At 33.3% G+C, this 16722-nt stretch overlaps 1 protein-coding gene across 1 annotated transcript; it reads right to left on the bottom strand.

The window, feature by feature from the left end:
* Positions 1 to 8485: 8485 nt before the first annotated feature.
* On the bottom strand, positions 8486 to 16410 carry LOC111085501. The gene is made up of 3 exons (XM_022384347.1): positions 16241 to 16410; positions 15284 to 15434; positions 8486 to 9020 (listed from the first exon to the last, which is right to left on the bottom strand). The coding sequence occupies exons 1-3, from the start codon at positions 16408 to 16410 to the stop codon at positions 8853 to 8855; spliced, it is 489 nt and encodes a 162-aa protein (XP_022240055.1). The 3' UTR covers positions 8486 to 8852.
* Between the last annotated feature and the right edge of the window lie 312 nt (positions 16411 to 16722).

The raw sequence follows: 16722 nt of genomic DNA on the forward strand, positions 1-16722 counted from the left end.
TAATCACATTTGTAATAATTATTTTCAGATTAGGGGCAAGGGTTGTACTGCCCGGTTTTTCGACTTGGAAATCTGATCACCCATTTCAACACTGTATATTTATTATTTTAATTAGATAACCAGTAAATTAGTCAAAAGTGAAAATAATAAAGTATAAGTAAATACAAACGTGTCATATTCAAATCAACAACCAGCACTGGTTATTTCCATCTTAGACAAATTTCCACTATGCCAACATGTACGTTGTTACTTTTAATTTTGCAACAAAACTGTAGAACTACTAATCAAATCAAATTTTTCCTTCTACCTGTTAACATATGAGGAACATACTAAAGTATCGGTTAACGTATGACCATCATTTTATTGGTTTCAATGAGATGACATTGCAAACTGCTTGCTTTAGTATAATTTTTGTGCAACTTCACACCCTATCGAAATTGTCGCGCACCCAAACAGTCGTACTTGTTGTTGGTTGATCTGACATGTTTCAATGAAAATGAATTTGAAAAAGATTCTTGCTCCACTAGCATTGATGATGGGTTAATTCAGTAGAATTGTCAATGCAAAAAAATATGTTGAGAAATAATGGTTTGTTTGTTTTGAAGTTAAGCGCAAAGCTACACAATGGGCTATCTGTGCACTGCCCACCACGGGTATCGAAACCCGGTTTCTAGCGTTGTAGATTCGCAGACATATCGCTGTGCCACTGGAGGGAGGCGGAAATAATGGCACTGATCCTTTTTGGAAATATATCTCAAACACTTTTCAAAGAAATGTTAGTCACACTGTGAGAGGGTCTACAATCCATCACACTGTTCTGTAACACTGACATTAGTTACTGATAAGCCAATTTTTATATCCAAGCAATGTTTAGTAAAATCTCTTGAGCTTGTTTTTATCAGCACAATAGACGAAACAATGAGTTGCTGAAATTTCTCTTCCCTGGATTTATTGCTTGCATTATCGATTTTGACTTCAAATTTTTGCTGTGGATTAAAGATAGGATCATCACAACTTTTGATGAAATTCGTACTTTTCTCATAAGTAAATCTGCTGTTTTGTGAAATAATGAAATATTTTCAGTAACTTCCATTTCTTTTACAAATCCCTTTGTGTTGTCAATGTCTTTGCAAAGCCTTCACCAGGTAATCGACTTCTTTTGTAGTTCTAGTATAGCTCAAGATATGTCAAGATCACTAACACCCAGCAATTCGTTGTTGAGACTGATGTTATTTAGAGTCCATGCTGTACTATAAGACTAGCTACAAATTTTAAACTGAGCATCTGGCATCCTGTGAGTATACTTTCTTCTGCAATGGAGACCAGTGTGTCATAGACCTCTCTCAGTTGTTATCAAATGTGTGAATACATCAATTTTTCTTTTCAATCGTACATCACTCAATAGCTCCAAAATTAACTGGAAAGTGTGTACCAATGCCTACGAATGAAGATTTGAAACAGAAAAGTAGACATATTTGGTCTGAATTAAGTTGATGAATGTCAGTGTCTCAGTGCCACAGCTGGCTGTGTTGTTTATTCTAAAATTCATGGCACAGGAAAAAACTTCTTAAATCTGCATTTCTAACTCTTTTTGAAGACCACAGCTCTTGCCTTTCATGTTTGCTCCATTGTCATAACACTGGCCTTATAAGTCTTCAAGGGTCAATACCAAGTCCTCAAGTTTGCTGATAAAAACCCAAAGAAATGCTTGTTGAAACTAACTTTATCATACTCAGTTGCAGATACCTTTGTAGCTGTGACAAGCCAAATTATAATTTCATCTGTTCTGTGTGGCATGTGTCTAGAGAACATTCATGGGGCAACAGCATTTCCGTTGATTGTTTGCTTAGCTTAGCATTTTAATCAGCAGTCAGCGTGACATTGGAACATATTAGAAATTAAGATAATGTATTTTCCTAGATAATGCTTATTAAATTCTTTCATAGTATTTATTCCAAGATATTCTTTCATGACAGAGTTGTCATGGCCAAATATTCAATGATTATCAGGATATTTATGGTTTCATATGTGAAGAGCTTCTCATGACTTCTACAAAGAGTAATATTTTGAGTTCCACGAACTCTTATCTTAAAGTATAACTTTCCAATGTTTTTTCTCTTGTTTAATGATACTTATATTGTGTTTTTATTAACTATTTGGTTCATTTGCATTCTAGATTCTAATTATTTCCATTGTTGAAAAATTTCAAAATGATAAGTTAAATTTTCATGCGAACCTAAAGAAATTAAAACAGTTTACAGCCATTTGTTTCACTCGACAATAGAGAAAAGTTAGTTGTGTTGATAATCTTGCAGTAAAAACAAAACACTAAATCACACATGACCCAATATTTAACCCATTGTTTTCTTCCTTTAAAACATCATTAGGTGTATAATAATTGGTGGGCAGACAGTTCGCTATTGAACATTGCGCTACCTGATAATTTTATGTCATAATATTCCTTACATATCATAAAATAAAAAATATTTTGTCAGTATTAGTTCATTAGACAAACTCTCCAGTCAGTAAAATATTAGAAAATATGTCTTAAATATTAGTTTATTAGAAAAACACTCCTTCAAAATAAAAAAGGCTCTTATGTTGTAAAACATTTTATTTAAAATGATGAAAGATCTGAACTTTTTAGAAATGATTCAGGCTTTCCTTCGAATAGTTTTTGAGCCATAATGAGTTATTTATATGTAGCTGGAACAAGTAGTGAAATGAACTGGTAGCAAGATAGCCTAGTTACGAAGAGACCAGTAGCTAGAACTACTGTCCTAGAACCAAAATAATTTATTAATCTCTTTATCTTGTCACCTTTGGGAGAGTGAAATGTTTACACATAACACCTCTTGTTTTGTAGTTAGAGTGACTGTCAGTCATGTGGATAGCACCTCTTCCCTAGGAGGAATGGTACTGTTATTCTTTCTATATAATTCCATGTTTTCTCAGTGTAGAACAAAATGGTTGAGAGAAAGATTGCTCTGATTACTGCAAATACTAACTGAAGCTAAATAAAAGTGCCAAAGTACAGTTGCCCTTCAAAGTTTTCAATAACTCAACTTTTGCTTCATATAACATTTTTTGATGAACCTCCAGTCATTCTGCATCTCTTACTATATTACTTGCAGCAAAATCAATGAAATTGAGAATACCATGTATTATATCCATTTCATTAATGTAGGTCACTGTTCAAACATGTTTGAGTTTTGCACTTTCACAAACTTAAAAATAGCTTTATAAGAATCATTTATTCTGTAAACTTCCTGAAAAAACGGAAAACATGTCTATCAAGCTCTTGCCTTTCTTATATATCCTATTGGGCCACTAGCCTAGTACCCATAATTATTTTAGAAATTTCTAGTTAAACATTTTTTGGATTATTCTTATTCTGCTTGCTTCTTGCAGTCCCCCAATAGTTTGATGGTAAGCTTAAGGGCTTTTAATACAGGATTTTGGGGTTCAATCCCAATGGTAGATCTGACAAAACAAATTTCTACTCAGTTCTTTCATTGGCTACCTGCAACAGATATGCTCGACTAGAAGAAAAATGTGACAAGAGCAATGATATTACAAAAATACAGAAACTTTGGCAGATGAATTAATCAATATAATAATTTTTGTTTGTAGCCCTCCTATTTTGCTATTACATGTTGTATGGTAGAAAATTATCATCATAAAAGAAAATGATGAGATTTTTGTTTCAATGAAGAGATAAATTTCTTGAAATACTTATGCCATAAAATGTTTCAAGATTTTTTTTTTTTTAAACACAAGGAATACAAAACTTCAGTCATAGTTCAGAGATTGCTTATTGCTGTTCCAGCTATGCCATAAAGTTTCATCATCTTCCAGATACTCTATGTTACTGAAGGAAAGGGGGTGTTGTTTAAACATTATATTTGCACAGGTATATAGATAGGCTTATAACATTCAACACCTTATTAAATCATTTTAACATTTACAGATTTGATCATTAAACAGATAGGTCTTGCACAGGAAATACAAAACTTCCTCAGATAACAAACAAATGAGCCAGAAAAATATCTATAAAGGAAGTCTCACAATATTAAATGTACTGTTTAAAAATATATATATTCCTGCTTTTTAATTACAAAATGTAAGTAAGTAAAAAAAAATTGATAGAATGAATGAGCAAGTAACCTAATAATGTTTTATGAAGAAACTTGTACTGAATTATCAAAAAAGTACTCTAGTATGTTAGTGATATAATCAATTTAAAACTATATCAAGACTTTAATCAATATTGCAATGATTTTAATCACCTATAAACTGGAAAAGCAATGAGGCCTTATATTTAACCCAAGTGATTCAAATCACACTTGAATACGGATGTTAAATTAAGTGCAAGTAAAAAGTACTTTAAAACAATTTGTTCTGACCATACAAATCTATGTCCAGGTGGCCTTTTGTTCAACTAAGAATATCAAGATGACTGATAAATGTGTTGGTGGCATTGCCATAAGAAGTGTATGATAGGAAATATTATACATAAATACATTATTCTGCAAAATTCAAAATGAACTGAATAACAAAATCACAAATAACTGAGTTGGATTTGGTTGTTGGAAGCTTACTTTATGCTCAGTGTGTCTTAAGACTAAATATTATCTAATCAAAAATACCTACGGTGTGATAAAAAAGGTGCTTTAAAAAAATGATTCAGCATGCGACTTAAAGGAATGAAATAAAAAATGGTGTCAAACTGGTAGGTACACTTATAGCATTAATAGTAAGTTTACAGCAAATATTCATTTGTTAGTTAGACAGGCTATATTTTTTGTTCACCTTTGGGCATGATACAACCCTATTATTCAGAACAGACCTTTACAGAACCAACCAAGTTGTTTAAAATATATGGTGGTAATTTTTCCTCACTAAAACAGTGTTAACAGCTTCCTTTATACTAATGCTATGGAATTTGGATTAACAGTTTCTTGTCATCATTTCCATGCAATTGATACAGCCTTATCAAGCATCTTTATTCATGGTCATTGCTTAAGCTAATATCATGTGATGCAAAATGCTCTTTAATTAGGATAATTTCGTAAAATTTAGTAAATTTGTCATGAAAAGTTGGCAATGAATAATCAATAATAACCACCTAAATGTATGAATCTTTTGAAAACTTGAGCTAGAAACTGCTAATCTATTGGCTTAACTAATACTTATGTATCTGCACATCTTTTCAACTTGTAGTTTTGCTGCTCTAAATCAGTCGTCTTTAATCCAAATGACAAAAACTAAAAATAGTCCACTTTTACTGTTAGATGAAGCTGTAGTAAAAAATGTTAGACCGATGTGACATTTTGTATAGATGTGTGCAAAAATGTTCATTAAATTTGAGTGTTTTTTGTTGAATAACCTTGCACATGTGGTTTATATTTACACCAAATGAGACTATCAGTGTACCAAATTTGAAAAAATCCATAGAAGTATGTTTTTCGTTCAAATAAAGTTTTCACACTTTTGGTGTGATGAAAAGAAAAAAGTGAAGAAACTCAATCAAAATTGGAGATGTTATATTTCAGGTATTTCTTAACGGATTACCTTGAAGTTTGGTATGTGAATTAAGAGTACAGTAGATCACATCCACAAAAATATGTGACAGTTTGGATTACCACAGTCTGAGCTACAGAAGGTGGAAAATTGCTAAAGTATCACTCCTGTTAATAACACACAGTGTGTCCTGCAGGTTGTTTTTCTTACTGCAAGACATACTACCATGTGTCTAGATTTTATAAAACAAAAATATAAAAATTCACAGTTGCAGTTAATAAACAGAAGTATATATTTTTTGTGGTATACAGGAAAAACAATAAACAGAACTTGCCATTTTCATGCAGTAAAACATACAATCATTTAATGTGCCTATTATAAGCAACATATTCATAATAATCAAGTACCAGATGGCCTTACTCTTGTTCTTGAAAGGCCAAACTTTGTATGAGATATTTATTGTGCCATTACTAATAATATATGAAAGAGTAGTTTCTAATAGTTTGTTGTGTAGTTAACAAACTTGTATCTTAAATATAAACTATAGTTCTTCCAGACTTTCATTACTTTTAACATTTTTTAACTTGTCCTTTTTAATATTATCTGTCCTTCAATTTATTTTTTTTATCTCAACTGTCCAGAGTTAGTAGCTTGTTTCTTTTTCTAATACTCAGTGTTGAAAAAAGCACTTCTGACCATTGTTCAGTGTTAGAACAAAGTTGTTATCATAGCCACTGTTCTTTGTTAAATTTAGTGTTTTTTGACCACCAATTTTTTATACAACATTGAGCTTAGTCATTTTGGTCACTGTCCAGAGTGAAAATTAGTAGTTTTTGACCACTCCTTGTATGATCAACTATCATGTGTTTATTTGATAATTACTTATTTTGGAAATTCTGTAATATTCTACAAGGTATGTTCATTAAACATATATTTAAAAGAAACAAATATTATGATATTTGTTTTCTCTCTGTTACGACAGCGGAAGTCACGCAATGCTGGGAGCATGCACGCTGGAGTTTCTAGATGGATCATGACTTAGTGGGCAACCTCATGAATGTCCCAGCGTTTGCTGGACGCTCTATTTTTTAGTATATAAGCTGGAGATAGACATGCAGATAGATTCAAGATAGAGATAATTGAGTCAAGCGAACAGTAGGCACCGTAAGTAAAGTGTGTGAACCACTGTGATTTTTAGCGTGTGTTATAAAGGTTGTTAAGTTTAAAGTGACTGTAAAAATTCTGTGTATTACAAAAAGTTGTATCGAGAAAGAATAAACTAGTTTTAATCAAGAAGGGACTTGTATCACTGAAGTTTCTCAGAAAGAATTTTTACCGGAAATTAACAAACAAGCAGATACGTAACATCTCTTTTAACTTTGTATTAAATTAAAGATTGTCTCATTATACAAGAATTTCACATTTCCCAAATTAACTAAGTGTTTGCTAAACACTATTTATTCATTGATCTGCTTTTCCATAAATATTTGTTCATAACAAAAAAGTTTTAATGGTATTAGATATTTAATTGTGTGTGTGTTACCATAGTCTATACAATGTGAGTAGACTGTTTGAAAGATGTCGATATTGTTATGTATCTGCTCATTTGTTAATTTCTGGTATATATTCTCTCCGAGGAACTTCAGCAATACAAGTCCTTTCTTAATTAAAATTAGTTTATTTTTTCTCGATACAACTTTATAATACACAGAATTTCTACAGTCAATACTTTGCAATCCTGATAACAAAACACACACTTTATATTACCATCACTACCGCTCGCTTGACTCAATTATCTGTCTCTATATCTATCTATCTGCAATTATGTCTCCACTTTATTTGCCGAGCTTATATACTAAAAAAAGAGGGCACCTAGAACAGACTAGAGTTGCCAGGAAAAGTCATGATCCTTCTAGAAACTCCAGCGCTAATGCTTCCAGCGTCGCATGACTTCCGCTGTTGTAACAATATCTTGCAGAAGTTAGTCACTTACATCTTTAAAGTATAAAACCTTAAAACTGTCAAAGTAAACCAGTTGGCCTAACTCTCATGATAAAACTCACATGACCACAGATGCTTTTTTTTCACATCCTTATGAAGACCTTTCTGGGAAGGTAGGCAAGAACCTTAGAAAATCATTAAAACCAAAATACATACAACTCCTAAAAACTGTAGGCCAATTTTGGCAAGTTACCAACATTAGCCAGCACTTAACATCCACACACTGTTGACTTACCTTTGAATTATTTCTTTTGCTTTGCTTTTTTATAAATACAAATCACTCTCACTTTTTTTGTTTTTCACAGATTTTGTGCATCAGGAGTACATCATTAGCTGAAAGGTTTGATTGAGGGTAAATGACATGAAAACTTTGGGAACAACTGCTCTAGGAAATGTTATTCGTCAGCTTCTCAACAGCAAGGTATATTCTTTGCAGTTTGTACTGGAGATGTTAGCCTTTAACTTACAGCGTTTGATGTATTTAGTAATCAAGTATAATTATTCTGCAGTGAAGCAATTGATGTTATCTCTCAGTTCTTTTCTTTTTTTTAATAGCAAAGCCACATCAGGCTATCTGCTAGGTCCACCAAGGGGAATTGAACCCCTTATTTTAGCATTGTAAATCCATAGGCTTACTGTTCTCCCACTGGAGGACAAACATTATTTATAACCAAGCAATTTGTGTCAGATATTAGCCTTTAGTTTCCAATCAGATTGGCTAGAATGATGAGAATAGAAAGGAATACCTCTGACTATATCTAAGTAATTTCACTCATAGGACAAAGTACTGGAATCTTGAGGAGCAACATGATGTACTCAGTAGTCAAACCAATTATATTAGATGTTAATTTGTGGTATAAAAACTACCAAAGTATGAAGCAACCAGAAAAACAAGGTTAGATAGATAAACCTTCTCAAACATGTTTAGTAAGAAACCAGTAACTACAAACTAATCTAATGTTTTCCATATTTATTGATGTACTTGAAAACCAATCAATTTATTCATATCATTCTCCACATATATGCAAATTTGGTGTTAAATTATAATCTGCTTTGATAAATAACAGTTAGATCACAAACAAGACTTTAATTGTAAATCAACATACATAAAAAAAGCCTCAACCACTGAATCAGCCATCACCATTCGTTATATTCCTGAAAATGAAGAAATATTTAAATTCTATCACTCCCAAAAAACCCCTCCAAACTTGCATAATAAAAAATCTATACAATAATTTTATAATTTAATTTATATCACTTACTTACAGGTCAAATATCAGCAAAACAAAAGTACATTCATCCTTCAAAGGCTGGTGTGAGCAACTGTTTTAGTTGGTAGGTCTCACAAGTTTAGAACTTTGATGACTGACAGATGCAAAGCCATGTAAAGCATGAGAACATTGAACAGTGCACACTTCATCACGCAGAATTAACTCCAATGGAAAAGTTGATATTAGCATGAAACAATTGGGGATTCTTAGGGAACTACAGATTGGCTGAAAAGAATAAAAACAACAAGTAACTTGTTATTCTAGCTGGCCTAACTAAGCTCAAGGATCAATAAATAGAGAAAGACATGTTGATAAATAAAATTATACAAACAGATAAATAGCAGCACTCAAACAGTAATCAGACATACATACAAAATTGGAACTAAATAAAAATAGATACACAATAAATACAGATGTTGAAGTAAATACACAGATGTACAGATGCAATTATAAAAGTAAATACACAGGTAAATAAAGGTAAGTATTCATATAGGGTTAACAATTTCCTTAACTGAAAATGTATTTCTAATAGATACTTCATTTCACACAACAGCTATTTTTCATGCATCTACATTTTGCAGATATTGCACATGCTACTAACTACACTGTGACAATAGCCATCCACCAACAGGAGGGCAACATATTCTTCATGCACAGTAGATCCCATAAGCACTTGCACTAAAAATTATATTCATTCCTAGACAAGGCAAGAATAATGTCCACCAGTAGTGGGGAGGAATGGTGTTAAGGTGTGCAGAGAAGTATCTATCTATCAGAAATACATTTTCAGATAAGGAAATTGTTAATTTCTGATATAATATCCTTATCTCTTCACACAATAGCTAGAATCCCACACTGATGTGGTGGAGGGGCCAGTGCAATTGCAAAAACCTGGTGAACTCCCTTCAGAGAAGGCAACTAAAGGGGAAATCCCATGGAGTGTGATACCTTAAAGGGGCAACACCTGTGGGAGACTGCTCAGATGGAAATATGAAAGGAAGAAGCCAATGTCAATATGTTGCAAGAATGGGCAAAAAAGTGCATGATCAACTGACCCTTTTTACACAACCAGTCATTTGGATGTGAGGTGTAGTGTGGCTAGGTGAATGTTTGGTATGTGTCATTTACTCGCTGTACCTTACCTGAACAAGGATGAAGGTCCCTTCCTGTCATAGTAGAAGAACACTCTGCTCCAGTCAGGTGGTCAAACCATCAAGAAATTGGTGTATTATAAAAGAAGGTGTGACTTGTATTAGGAATTGGTATGTGATAAGAGACTCACATGCTCCACTGAATGGCCAGAGAGGTAGGAATTGACACTGGGAAAATATTGGGGAGGTGTCCAGACTCAATTGGGCCTAACTGCCACAAAGGTCCTATAATGAAAAAAGTGTAATTGACTACTGCAAAACCTAATTTCAAAAATCAGCATTCATGAGCCAAGGAAGTGGGCACACTTCCTAGTGTTGGATTTTTCTGTGATGGTCCAATGGAAGGTATGGTCTGGAATGAACAATAAAATATATATACACAAACACACACAAACCACCACCATAGTGGTCTTGCAGAAAACTCCAACTCAACATTGGGCACTTTAGGAGTCAGGGTGGATGGGTTTAACAATTTCCATTACTACTGACTCGATGTGGGTTTAGGGAAATATTTATATCCTGCAAGGCAAAACCTGCCACTTGAGAAGTGAAATGTATAAAAGAAGAAATGGGTGAGAAAGTAAAACAGGCACTCACCCATCAAATGGTGAGTTGACTACAAAATGGCCTGAGGTAGTCAAAACTACCAGATAGCAGAGGTAATAGAAGACAAAAGTGGTGGGCATAGTCCATATTCTAGCCTAGAGGACCTCCTATGAGGGTCATCAAAAGTGTGGGGTCAGAAAGTGAGTCAAGTGACGGATTTGATATGATGGGACATGACATAGCCTACAAGCATCTCCATCCAGGGAGGAATATACAACCTTTATGAGTTGAAGAATCCATCAGGTGACCATAAAGGATGAGAAATCCTTGGAAGAAAGGGGGTCCCATGGCAAGAATAAATTATCTTGGGAATCAAAAATGGAGCTGTACATACCAAGTAACAGCTGATTGCTTAAACTGGATACAATAGATTATCAAGATTAGTACAATCATAGAGGGTTGAGATCAACAGAAGAGAACTGGGAGAGAAGGAATGATCTCCCTCTTGAGCTGCCAAAATTGTAGGAAGAAACAAGGATGATCTATGAAACAAAGTATGGGAGGCATCCAATGTATAGAAATAAAATAAGTGACAAACACAACCAATAAGGGAAAGGAAATAGGTTTTGAATGAGATGGTATAATGAGCAAGAGGTTCATGGTTTAAATAGGACCTGTTTGAGAATATGTAGAACCACATTAAGGTTCCAGTCATGCAAACAAAATGGATGAGGAAGGCAATAAATGAGGAAGGACCTGAACAAGGTGGAAATAACTGAGAAGAAAAAACAGAACCATAGCAAAAAATTTTAGAGGCAATCAGCAAGGTCACCTGATAGCCCGCTATCATAGAAATCAACAATCTTTGATTAAACAACAAGGGAAAGGAGGTCACAAGGGGGAGCAACACCCTGGTGGAAGCAAGTGGCAGATGGACCACTGGTGAAGAACACCACTGTCGTTCATAGATACAGAGAGTAGAAGGGCAATGTAACAGGATGAAAGAAGGGCTACAAGATTGGAGAAACCTGAGCAATGAACAAGGAACTAGACAAACCCTACACCCAAAGACAAAGGGACTACACTTCTGAGTGAAAGAGAGATGTACAAGGTTGTTGCTAAAGGTGCACCTACATAAATGGATGAGACCAGTCCTGGCTGAAGGCATCCACAGCCAAAGCAATTGGATGAGGTACTGGGTACCAGAAAAGGGGGAAGATTTTAACTCAGAGAAGTAGCAAATGTATCAATCATTGGTATGCCCAAGTAGGAAATAAACAAATGAAAGACCTGAGGATGAATTCACCATTCCATAATAAGAATCTTGTCTGGTTGAGAAAGATGATCTGCTACCATGTTCAAAGCCCCCAGAACATGACAGGTGGTTAGATGAACCTGATGTGAATGAGCCCAAAACAGAAAGTCCAACATGCTGAAGCAAGGATTCCTGGAGCAAGTCCTACTCTAATGACTGATATGGGAAATAACCATGGGCAGCCAAAAGTTCCAGAACATTGATGTGAAAAGTATGCTTTACATGAAACCAAACCCCTGAGGTCATGGTCATACAGAAATGCACCCCAGCCCATAAGAGATGCATTAATGAAAAGATGGAGATCCTGACATGGGGGTGACAGTGGAATGTAGACTGCAGTATTGGTACGATCCAGCATCCAAGACATGTCCATTCACAACAGTACCAGAGAATAAAGTTATTTCCGAGAGAAAAAGCTTATGTGGATCTACTGCACATGGAGGATGTTTTGCCTTTCTATTGGTGGAGGGCTATTGTCCAATGATGAAACATCATGCTCTAGTGAAGTTCGTGTTAAAACACGTGTCTTAGGTAGGAGATAGCTCAAGGCTAGTGGCATTCACAAAATCTCAAAATCAGATGTGTGAGGAATAGCTCTTGTGTGTGAAGAGAAACGAAAAAGATTTTTCAATAAAGACTAATATGCATAAATAATGGTAGACATATAGATGAAGAAACAAGTACAAAAGTGAAAATAAAAGCGCATTTAAATACAGATAGATATACAGATAAATGTAAATATATAAACAGACAGAAAATATGGTATGCTGAATGCAGCACTGGTTCAAATTAGATGTTTGTGATGTCAAAATACAAAGTCTATGGTTTCTTACGAATCAAAAACACAAATTACCAATATTGACAAGCTAGAATATAAAATAAGAACCTCCTAGCTTTTCTTTTTGTTGAGATATCACTATATTTAGTGAATCAAACAAAGTGGCCTAACCCACTTCTTCCATTTTTGGAAATATTTCTTTGTGTACACCTGTTTTGCTCTCTCGTGGCTTTATAACCAATCAGAAGCTCAGAATTTTCCCCACGTGCTTCTCTTAGGCTATTGGAGTGTCTTAATTTGGAAAGGAGTAAGTGAAAATGTTGTTCAAAATATCATATTTTTTAGAGCCAAATACAGCTTAGTTACTAAGCCTGATGAATTGTAATGGATTTCTGTGGTATTGATATAGTAATTTATGATTTTTTGATATTTCAAAATGTATATATAAAACCTAAAAAAACTTTTGTTTTATATCCTCCATGTGTGAAATTTGACAAGGCTTAGCAAATTACGCAACTGGAAAATGAGTACAAAGTTAGCAAGTAGAAGAGATCATTCTGTTCTATACTTTTTTATTTACTGTTCTATGTTTTAATAAAAAATGACTAAAATTTAGAACTTATTTGTAAATAGTAATAATATATATACACATGTAATGTATTATAACAGAAACGTGACTGTATTTTACAAAATATTGGTCCACAAGTACAAAGCCAAGACAGGTCACTTTGTGAAGGCCAGTCTTATACTATTGGATAAGGCAACATGAGTGCATGTGTGCCGCATTGTTGCAACTTCTGTAATGTTAGTCAGACATGGCTGAAAGGTCAATATAATAAAAATAAAATATATATAGATATATAATTTTATGAGATTTAAGTTATTTATACTAAACATTTGTGGTTTCTTGTTACAATTTATAGTCATTCTAGAATGAAAAAGTGTAATTTATATCCATTTACTAATTTTTTATGGTGGTTACAAGGTCGATTAAATCGACCAAATCCATACGGAGATACAATAGGGGAAAATAACAGATAAAATATAAAATTTTTTATAAACAAAAACGTTTGGTCATTATCTGGAGGTTACTAGAAGGTCATGAAGATTTTGCATGTGAATTTTGACAGTTTTCTGATGCATAAAAGTATTTTTCATCTGAAAATCAAAATTACTTTGCATGTTGGATAGTCAATATCTGAGAAGAAAAAATGCACGAGTAAACCATTACTTAAAAAATCTTAAAATTTAATAAAAAATCTGATATTTTGTGTATGAAAGACTTGTAATGTTTACTGATACTCTGCAAAATTTTGTGAAGATATACATACTGTATTAAAAGTTGTAGTATGAAAACTATAACAAACACAGAGTGGTTATGAGGTCGATCCATGGGTCTGAGCCCACAGTAAGAGTGAAACTAGTTACAATGCATTATCACACAGAAGAAGGTAGTAAAATATACATGTCCATGAAGTTTATAACTATTACAAAGTATCAGTAACTTGCCAAAACACAATTACAGTTCACCTCTACAGAGCTGGTGAGAGTTAGAAATTACTAATTTGCAACTGGTAAAAGTTACAATGTACCATCACTCTGCCAAAGAAGATTACAATATACAAGCACACAGTTGATAAGGGTTGCAATGTATCACTATCCAGCTAACATAGGTTGCAATGTGCCTCTGCATGGCTAATAGTTGCAACAAACTGCCATGCAGTTAAAAAGAATTGCAACTTATTAGGACTGCATCTACTATCACCTAAATGATAATAACATAACATTAAAAAACACACCTCTACGCCAGCCCTTATCATTCAAATATTCATCAAGCTTTCCTTTAAATTAGCTGCATACACCACATCTGAAGGCAATCAAAAAGCTGTCTTAGCTGTAGATGACTCCTACCCTACCAAAATGTTTAGTTGTGTCCTCTAGTCTTTCTATTCTCACCAATAAATACAAAAAACAAAAGATAATGCACCAACACTATCAGTTCCCTTTATTATTTTAAACACTTCAATCAGATCCACTCTAACTCTTCTTTTTTCAAGAGAAAACATATTCAGAGATCTTAATCTATCATCATATGACAAAAAAACACCCCATATATCATCCTAGTAGTCTTCTTCTGAACCCTTTCCAACAATTTAATGTCCTTTCCGAGGTAAGTAGCCCAAGACTAAAAATAGTATCCCAAATGTGGCCTAACCAATGACCTATATAATGATATTATAACCTCTTTAGACTTGCATTTAATATTTCTCTAGATACATCCTAAAATCCTATATGTCCTGCGCTAGCAATAGCACATTGCTTGGATGGCTTAAGAGACTGATCAACCAGAAATTAGGATTTTTCTCTTCCATAACACTTTTAAGGCTATTCCCATCAAAATTATTCTTATAATTGAAATTGTGATATCCTACATGTATTACCTTGCATTTAGTATAATCAAAAGTCATCTGCCATTTATTTGCTCAACTCACCAGATAATCCAAATCGTTTTTTAAGGCAGTAGTATTCTCCTCACAGCTAGCAACAACCAAAACCTTAATATCATAATGAACCATCACACAATTAGTAATATTTATAATATAATGTTACAATCTGAAGATGATTAGTTTATCACCACAATTGGAGATAAGTAAAAAAGACAAGCTCACAGCATTACTAGAAATATTTATATACTTACTCCCTCTGTCATACAGGAGCATGATTTACAAGGAGAAACTCTGCCACTGGTACCAACATTAAGTTGAGTGTTTCCTACACTACAAGAAGACTGTTCCTTCCACTTTTCCAGGTTCAAAGTTGGTAGATTTGTGCATAGAACACGAGGATTTCTTCAAAAAAGGAAATAATTGGCAGATCACACTAGTTTTCTTTCTTTGAAATATATAATACTTAAACATATAGCAAAAGACAAGTTTTGAAGTAATGGAACTCTTTAAATACCAATTATATTCAACCAACCAATTTGACTACAGATTCTGGGAGTTTATTGTAATTATGGTTTAATAGTTTGTTTAAGTATTTAGTTGAAGCTTTGGTGCAACACAGATGAGCTCAATCATGTCAAGAACTTAAATCAATAAGCTAATAAATAGTATCATTACTGTCACCTCACAAGTAATGACGTAGTTTTTAATGTAATAACTATCACTAATGCAAAAATATTTTTTCAACTAATAAAAAATAAAACTAAGACAACAAAAAAAGATAATCTGTGACAAAAAATAAATATTCATTATTTCATTTCTGCAGTGCATATTGGTGTATAAAAGACATTTTAATACTAGTAATACAAGACTTTATAACCCAAATTTATTTTTCTTTAACTGGACAATCAACATTTTGCTTCTTTAGTAAAGCTCCTGAAGAAGCTATAAAGCAAAACGTTGAGTGTCCAATTATAGAAAAATAACAAATTTGGGGTTATAAAGCCATCTATTATTAGCATTAAAAAATAATTATGATAAAAAAATACAAAAGTTATATAAAACAATGATATATAAAAACATAATGTTGCAAAAAATAACTAGTTTGTGATCTATAACAAAAACAACTAAAGTGTAAGGACAGCCAAAGAGTTGTGAAAAACTAAATTCACAGAAACAGCTAAGAAATAAATAACTATCAACAAACTCACAAAAATGGATCTGGGAGATCAAATGATGAACGTTGGATGACATCAATGGTATCAGAGTTACCACATAAAATTCTTGCCAAGTTCACATTCCTAATAGCATCCAGCTGATCTGAAACCACCAAATAATCAGTATTTTCATCAGAGAAAAAAAGCTTCAATTTCCAAGCCATTCTAAATTTAAAATTTCATTTAATAAATCTGTCTAAACACAAAAGAGGACCAGTTGCATAAGAAATGTCATTTTTTATAATATAGTTTCTATTCTAAATTTTTTTTCATTTGATTATGCAAATAGGTTGTGTTGAGCACTTTGCAGTTATACCCTTCATAATTAATTTTTCTTATCAACTTTAGTATACATAAAAACAGACCTTTGATATAAGACTTGAATACAACCACACTGAAAATATTACTAATATAAATTTGATGATGAGGAACCCACTTTGAGACTAATAATGGCTGGAGACCAACACCCCACGGGT

The sequence above is a fragment of the Limulus polyphemus genome, unplaced genomic scaffold, assembly GCF_000517525.1.
Source record: "Limulus polyphemus unplaced genomic scaffold, Limulus_polyphemus-2.1.2 Scaffold429, whole genome shotgun sequence".
In the NCBI taxonomy this organism is placed as follows: domain Eukaryota; kingdom Metazoa; phylum Arthropoda; class Merostomata; order Xiphosura; family Limulidae; genus Limulus; species Limulus polyphemus.

Bases quoted from the DNA above. Each gene is read 5' to 3' on its own strand.
- LOC111085501 (XM_022384347.1), bottom strand. From the start codon at position 16,410: ATGGCTTGGAAATTGAAGCTTTTTTTCTCTGATGAAAATACTGATTAT. The intron at 15,435-16,240 runs GTGAGTTTGTTG...CCTTTTTTGAAG, and splicing joins GATCTCCCAGATCCATTTTT to AAATCCTCGTGTTCTATGCA. The intron at 9,021-15,283 runs GTAAGTATATAA...TATTCTTTTCAG, and splicing joins GCTCCTGTATGACAGAGGGA to CCAATCTGTAGTTCCCTAAG.